Source organism: Lissotriton helveticus, chromosome 2_1 (genome assembly GCF_964261635.1).
Source record: "Lissotriton helveticus chromosome 2_1, aLisHel1.1, whole genome shotgun sequence".
Taxonomy (NCBI): domain Eukaryota; kingdom Metazoa; phylum Chordata; class Amphibia; order Caudata; family Salamandridae; genus Lissotriton; species Lissotriton helveticus.
Genome location: NC_136059.1, coordinates 539,847,530 through 539,855,650, shown reverse-complemented (window position 1 = coordinate 539,855,650; position 8,121 = coordinate 539,847,530). Strand labels below are relative to the sequence as shown.

Here is an 8,121-nt window from a genome sequence, read left to right as displayed (position 1 = left end):
ATGCAACTGTTGCTCATGTTAAGCGCTGTGATACATTAGGGTCAAGTTCCCGCTATATAAAACTCTGGGGGGGGGGGAAGAAAATAAAATGATGGGTGTGGAAGCAGACATCCTACAGAAGATCAGTTCATGCTGAAGGGCTGGTCACATGCATTAGAGATATTCATCCTATGTCTATTGACAGCTTCCTGCTCCCACCATATGCCCTGGACAGTAAAGATAGAACTAGCACATGGTAGATTCCAGCAATTTTATTACAAGACACTGAGGCTCCTATTAGACAGTCTCTTGCTTTATTTTTACAGTAGCCAAGCAAGAACTACATTTCCCAGAAAAAAGAAGCTAAAGGAACTACAGAATGACATCACAATACATCCACCAATAAGATGTCGAGTACACCAATAATTATGCTGACTGCGAACAACAAGTCCTCTTTTCTTGCTGTTCTCAGTCAAGATAAGTATTTTTTTTCTGTTTCCCTCATTCAAATTTGTGGGTTGCGCTATATAACATGTGCTTTCAGTTTCTGTCTGTTTAAGAGTTAATTATTTCCCTTTGTTCATTCATGCGTCTCGCATGATCGCACGCGCTCCTCCGACCATTTTTTCTGCTTTTTCTTTGTAACGGTCTTACCGTTAAGTGGCGCTACTGTCAACCGCCTCGGCAGTGTGCGCTCAACCCGTGCTTAGTCTACAATCCTCTTTAGATTGGATTTGCTTCCTGTTGTGATTGGCAGTTTTACAGCTGCTCGTTTCCGATTTCTAGTCATCTGGCGTTTTTTCCTAACGCTGCAGAGGCGTTTTCTGAACTCCGCCTTCTGGTGTGGCTTACTTCTAGTAACCGCGTATTTCCTGTGAGTTGTGCCTCCCGGACACTCCCACTGTGCATTTCCTATTGGTATTTCCAAATATTAACCCCTTTGTTTGTGGGTTCGTTTTTTCTGTTGCTGTTTTTTCCTTTAGGGACCGTTGTTATCTCGAATTCAGCATGGCTAAAGAGGAGGGTTCCCAGCATTTCAAGGATAATTTGAAATCTTCTATCAAAGACTGTGTTCAAAAGGCTATTTCTGGTTTTATGTTGGATATTTCAAAGAATTTAGAAGCGTCTTTGTCCAAGATATTTGCTTTTTTTAAAGGGTCTTCTTTTAAAAGTAAAAAATGCCTGGCCCCTTCTGAATCCTCTAGGGGTATTTCTATTAAAGTTGGTCATCCCACCCGAGAGGTGTCTAAATCGGGTCCATCCTCTTCCCCTATAGTTATTTCTCATTTAAGGGATACTGATGATGATGATGATGTTGGTATGGTGGATGACTCCGTTATTTTGGATGGATCAAATAACCTTTCTATACATGGGCCTTCGGAGAAAAGGTGTAAAACTTTTCCTGATGACGGTGGTGAGTTTCACCCTGAGTCAAATGATTTAGTGGACTTTCTGGGTGATCCTATGTTCAATCCCTCTCTTATTCACCACCCTAACTCTACTGAATGGTTCCCTTCTGATCGTGTGGCTGAATATGTTTCTTTTTATCTACGTTATTCCCTTGATAAGTCCACGAGAAATAGACTTAAATTAAAGTGTCCCCGCCCTTCCCTCCCTAATAATGTGAATAATACTCCTGCTATTGACCCTAATATGCTTATGTTTTTTACCAAGTTTCGCAAGGATCCCAAGAAGGGAGTTGATAGAGCCTGGTCTAATTGCAAGGATAGATTGCTGGATTTGGTGGGTCCTCTCACCAGACTTTTCGATCTAGCTGAAGAAGTCAAAATGGAAGGTACTACTGTGGATCCTAATACCCTTTCTAATTGGGCCCAATGGGCTATTTGTATTTTTGGGGATGCTAATGCCCATATCTCCTTGGAGAGAAGGAAAAGCCTTCTACTTAAAATGTGCCCCAAATTAGTTTATTTGGCTTCCAAGGAATAGGGTTTCTCTGCTAAAGGTCTTTTTTATGGTTGACTCTTTTATTAAAGAATTGGGTAAATATGTCTCCACTTTTGCCACTATTGATAAAGCCTAAACTTCTCTCAAAAAGATTTTTACCCCTCGGGTTTTTTCCAGGGGCGGCAAAGGTCGGAGTCACTTTGCTAGCCTCTCCTTCAACAGAGGCTCCTTCAATCAGCAGGGTCAATCCGACTCCTATTCTGGATACAAACATCAGTTCTATCCTCGACGTTCCAGAGGCTTCTGGTCCAGAGGATACAGGAATAAAGGAGAACAGTACTCTGGTACGTGTTTCCAATTCTCGCCCTCCTTCCTTTGGGGGCAGATTGGCTTTGTTTCTAGATTCTTGGATTTCTCTTTCCACAGATCCCTGGCTCATCCAGTCGGTTCAAGGGTATCTCATAGAGTTCTATCATACTCCAGTTCAACATTACCTACCTCTTCCTCTTCATTTTTCCCTAGATCAGAACAATATCATTCTCAACGAAATTGTGTCTCTCCTTTCCAAACAGGCAATTCAACAAGGACCCTTCCATTCTTCAGGTTTCTCAACAACGTTTTTCTAGTTCAGAAAAAGAACAAGACGTTTTGTTTGGTCTTAAATATACAGGATTTCAACAATTTGGTGGTTTATCGGCATTTCAAAATTGAAACCATTTTACATCTTAGAGAAATTCTTATCCAGAGTGATTGGCTGGTCAGACTCAATCTTCAGGATGCTTATCTAACGGTTCCCATTTATCATTCACATAGGAAATATCTCTAGTTTCAATGGGAAGATTCTTTTTATCATTGCAAGGTGCTTCCTTTTGCCTGTCTTCAGCCCCTTAGTGTTTCACCAAGTTCTTACGTCCGGTGGTGGCTTTTCTAAGAGCTCAAGGAATTCATATCATTATATACATCGACGATATTCTTACCATGGGCCAAGGCAGAACCCTTCTGTTATCTCATTTTCATCTATATCAAAGTCTCCTATTTCGACTAGGTTTTCTCGTGAATCTTCAGAAATCTGTCCTGGTGGCTTCACAGCAGTTGGAGTTTCTCGTTTTCTCATAGATACCACCCATTCTATCCTCCAACTTCCATCTCACAAAGTTTCACTTATAAAGAAGGAGATTCGTCATTCTCTCTCTCTTCCAGTTTTTACTCTCAGGTCATTGGCTCGGGTAGTAGGCCTTCTGGCCTTGTCAATTCAGGCCATATTTCTAGGCCCTCTTCCTTATGGAGCCCTTCAGCGCTTGAAAATGTGACATCTTTGCAGGGGCCTTGCATATTCAGATCCCATTGCCCTCGACAAGAAGTCCAAAGAGGAACTTCTGTGGTGGCTTCAAAATCTAGACGCCTGGAATGGAAGAACTATTTATTCTTCCGTCCCAGATCTAGTATTGGAAACCAATGCAAGTCGGACAGGTTGGGGCGAGTTCTCGACTGGAGGCGTATGGTCTCGGAAGGAGTCCTTCTTGGACATCAACAGTTTAGAGATGCTTGCAGGTTCCTTTGCCATCCAGTCTTTCACCAAACACAGAGTAAGTTGCATCATTCTTCTCTGCATGGACACTCTGACCGCGTTCAGATATATCAATCACCTAAGGAGGAGCTTCGCGCGCATCCGAGATGGCCGCGTGAGCACAGGGCTCCCGGGACCCTCGCCACCTCCCGCATCTATCCTGAATCATATCCTGATTACGAAGGCGGGTTATTGAAGATGCAACCCAGCTGATATAATAGCTGCTTTCAGAAATTGATTTGGACTCCGGGAACCGCAACTACGACACTTTGAACTTTTGTGGCCCGCCCCATGGAGTTACCCGGGGCTCGAGTTGTTAAAGTGCCCAGGCAGTAGCTCAACAACAACGGCCTGCGGGGTTCTGATCACAGCCTCGGAGTTGACTTTCGGTTTCTTTATTGGGTCTTTAGCCTTATCCTATCTCAAGACCGATCTGGTAGCCTGAGGTGCAGCCGGACCCCGTGAATTCATCGTGTGCCAACGGCTGCGTGTGTATGGTCGCTGCGATATAACTGCTGAAATTTGCTTTTGGAGATTCCGGTGGGTGAATCGTGGGGTGCCATTTTTACCAGGTCTCAAACGCCCCTCTGGGGCACATTGCCCAATATGGCGGGCAGACCCGATAGTGAGAAACGAAAAAAGAAGACCATTCACAGGGGGGGTACTATTCAAACGAATGTTATGGATCGTTATACCCAACCCAAGGGGTCCCCCGGTGGCGCAAATAGGGCTCTGGAAGAGGCAAGTGGAGGCCGATTTAACTCTACAGGATGTCATGGGCGCCATTGCTGGTATGAAGACTTCCATTGGCCAGCAATATGAGGCTCTTGCCCTTAAGCTTGACACCGTGGCCATCGACATAAATTTGATTAGAATGGACTTATCAAAGACTAACGAGAAGGTCAAATCCTTAGATTTGAAGACCTCCAGCCTCACAACTGATGTGTCCGACCTGCAGACGGAGGTTCGCAATCTACGATCCTCCAACGATCTCTTTGCTCGTCGGCTGGAGGATTTTGAGAGTCGGGCCAGACGCAATAATGTACGTATTATTGGAGTCCCTGAAAATTCCGAAGAACCCGCTGCAGATCTCCTTGTTGAGGACCTCATCCTAAATCACCTCGCCCCCAGAGGCCTCAGTAAATTCTTTGCGGTGGAACGTGCGCACAGAGATCCGGGAGGGAAGCCGAAGCCGGGTGCCCTCCGCGGCCGTTCATCGCCAGAATTTTTTACTTCAGAGATAGAGACGCTATCCTGCAGGCATCACGGGTGGACGGCCCCATGAAGTTTGAGAACACTACGGTGAGCTTCTACCCGGACTTCTCCCAGTTCGTTCAGAAGCAAAGGATGGGGTTTCAGGGGGTGAAGCGACGACTGAGAGACATGGATTTGAAATACGCGATGCTTTTCCCAACCCAGCTGCGTGTTGAATATGAGGATCGGACGTTTTTCTTTGACCGCCCTGAGAGAGTGAGTGACTGGCTTGATACATTGCCTACGCGGCGTGATCGCACGGAACATTTTGGTGGAGCTGAAGGCGGCCCGTTGGAGCAAGAATGAGAAGAGGTTTCCGGTTTCCGAACATTGTGCATAACATATAGCTGTGGTTCGATGACTTTTATATTTACCTGACTTATGGTGGGACACCGGGGGTGGCGGGGGGAGTGGGACTCTTTCCTCCTACGGGTTCTTTTTGTAGACTAGTTTAATGTTAGGGCGACAGGCACACTGCAAGTTGGGGTGGCTTTTGAGTATTACGCAGGGGTGCAGGGTGGGGGGGTTGTACCGGGCTTCTGTTGGGGGGTGGAAGGGGGGGGTTTGGGTGTGTTTTGTTTTCTCTCAAGGCAAAGTATTGTTTTACTTCTGCATCTGGGTGTTGTGTTCACTATGGGGTGGATTCTGCATCCATTTCTGGGATGAGGGATAGGGGGTTGAAACTACTGAGTTGGAATGTTAACGGGTTGAGGGATAGGATAAAACGTGGAGTAGTGTTGCAATTGTTGAGACGCCTCTCCCCTGATGTAGTGTTATTGCAGGAGACACACTTGATCGGAAACACTTGTTACGCTATGAATCGGCGAGGATATCGTCTTGCTGTACATTCTGGTTTCACTACTGGCTCTAGGGGGGTAGGTATTCTAGTTAGGAACTCTCTCCCCCTGGAAATAGACAACATAATCCTTGATGACAGGGGGCGTTATGCTGCTCTCACTGGTAGGTGGGAGGGGAGGACTGTCTGGCTGCTTTCTGTATATGTCCCACCTGGTCTGCAGACCACGACCTTTGCTGATTTGGGGCGGGTAGTTCTGGGGCTTCCGGATGGCATCCTGGTGATGGGTGGAGATTTCAATTCTGTTGTCTCCGGTAGGGAAGATCGGTATCCCCCCAGGGACCTCACGAGATCACAGTCTTGGTTGAGTAGCTTTCTGGAGACGCTGGGATTGATAGACTGTTGGAGGTTGATGCATCCGGGACAGGCACAATACACCTTCCACTCGGGTGCCCACAGTAGTCTCTCCAGGCAAGACTATGTCTTGATGCCGGCAGCACAGGCCTCGTCAGTGAGGGAAGTTAGACATCTGGCTCGGGGTATCTCGGATCACTCCCCACTGTGGCTCCAGATGGACGCGAGTATGGGTGCTGAGGGACGGGTGGCCCCGATTAATCCCTGGTATCTCCGTAACCCTAAAACTCGCGCTGAGTTGGTCAAGTCTCTGGATCAGTACTTTGCTGAGAATGAGGGGTCGGTGTCCTCTTCTGTTTCACTGTGGGAGGCATTTAAGACGGTTATCCGTGGACAGGCGCTATCGTTAATTGCTGGTGCCAAGAAAAGCAAAAATGAGGTGGTGGTCCGCCTTGAGACCGAGATTGCTGAGCTGGAAAGGGATTTGGATCTGGGTATTACTCATGACAAGGTTCATGTCCTTAGTCTCAAACAACTTGATTATAGGGCGTTGGTAACAGATGCCGCTAAAGTTATGAGTAGAGAGCAGCGGGGACGGCTGTATGATGTGGGGGATAAGGCTGGGAAACTGATTGCGTGGTTGGATAGAAAGGAGAGGGCGAGTTGTGTGGTTCCTGTGATTGAGAGACCTGATGGAATGCGAGTAACTAACCCTGTTGAGATTGTCGAGTGTTTTGCTAAACATTTTCGAGATGTGTATTCCCCAGTCTCTGATAGACCTGAGGAAGACTCCCATTTGCTGTTGCGAGACATTGCGTTGCCTTGTCTGTCAGATCCAGTTAGGGACTTGATGGACGCAGCACTTTCGGTTGACGAGGTGGCTCTCGCTATTCGCTCTGTCCGTTCGGGAAAAGCTATGGGCCCTAATGGTCTTCCTATCGAGCTTTACAAGCTGCGTCCTGACAAAATGGCGTCGTATCTTCGTGATATGTTCCTAGAATCGCGAGAAATTGGCTCCCTTCCTCGTGATCAGCGTCTTGCAACCATTGTGGTGATTCATAAGGAAGGGAAGCCGCGGGATCACTGTACGTCCTACAGGCCCATTTCGCTTCTTAATGCGGAACCTAAGATCCTCGCAAAGTTGCTCGCAAACCGCTTGATAAAGGTAATCAGTGACTTGATTCACCCGGATCAATCCGGTTTCATTCCACACCGCAATACAGCACTGAACTTGAGGCGCTTGCATGGCGTTCTCGCGAGAGCGGCGTCACTGCGTGAGCCGGCCATCTTGGCTTCCTTGGACGCTACGATGGCCTTTGATACAGTGGAATGGCCGTACCTTTGGGCTGCTCTTGCAAAGTTTGGTTTTGGCCCTGGTTTCATTGGCTGGGTGAAACTTTTGTATGAGGAACCATTGGCGCAGATTGTGGTGAATGGTCGGGTTTCTAAGTCCTATGTTCTTGGGAGGGGTACGCGGCAGGGATGTCCGTTGTCTCCGCTTCTTTTTGCCCTTGCCTTGGAGCCTCTAGCTGCCTAGTTGCGCTGGGAGCCATCGATGAGGGGTATTCAGTGGACCCCGGAATTTGAGATTCGCATATCGCTCTATGCAGACGACATTTTGTTGTACCTCACGTCGCCTCGAAGGTCCGTGAATGTATTGTTTGATGTGCTAAACTCATTCGGAAGGAACTTCGGCCTTGTGATTAATTGGACCAAGTCCTGCGTGTATGTGCTCTCGGGTGACATCCCTCCTTTACCGCGCGGGTGCCCCATCCAGGTGACGCAGATGGGATTTAAGTATCTTGGGGTCTTTATAACATTAGACCCCGTGGTTCGCTACGACCGTAATCTGCTTCCTCCACTCCAACGGTTAAAATCTGACGTTGTAGGCTGGTGCAGGTTGCCGCTATCCCCCCTCGGGCGTGCAGCTCTTTTCAAAATGATGTCCTTGCCGCGTTTTTTATACGCGCTCCAGAATACGTTTGATGTAATTCCAGCGAGCTATTTTCGGGAGGTGGAGAGTTTGCAGAGGCGGTTGATATGGGATGGGCGTTCACGTATTGCACTCGCCACCTGACACTTCCCTGGTATGACGGCGGTATCGCACTTCCGGATATCAGGCGATATTATTGGGCCTCTCAGCTGGGAGCGATCCATCATGGAATGTATGGTCCAGCGTTAAATCCTGCGTTCGAGATGGATAAGTGGCTGCTACCGGGTGGGGATTATAACAGGGTGTTTTACTCCAAATCTGCTGGAGGGAAAC

General features: G+C 47.4%; 1 protein-coding gene across 1 annotated transcript; it reads left to right on the top strand.

The window, feature by feature from the left end:
* Nucleotides 1-546: 546 nt before the first annotated feature.
* Nucleotides 547-5,097, top strand: LOC144819416 (uncharacterized). The gene has a single exon (XM_078677315.1). It carries the CDS (start codon nucleotides 988-990, stop codon nucleotides 1,924-1,926), a length of 939 nt encoding a protein of 312 aa, XP_078533441.1. The 5' UTR covers nucleotides 547-987; the 3' UTR covers nucleotides 1,927-5,097.
* Nucleotides 5,098-8,121: the final 3,024 nt, after the last annotated feature.

Excerpts from the sequence above, each read along its gene's own strand:
- LOC144819416 (XM_078677315.1), top strand. The coding sequence starts at position 988 with ATGGCTAAAGAGGAGGGTTCCCAGCATTTCAAGGATAATTTGAAATCT.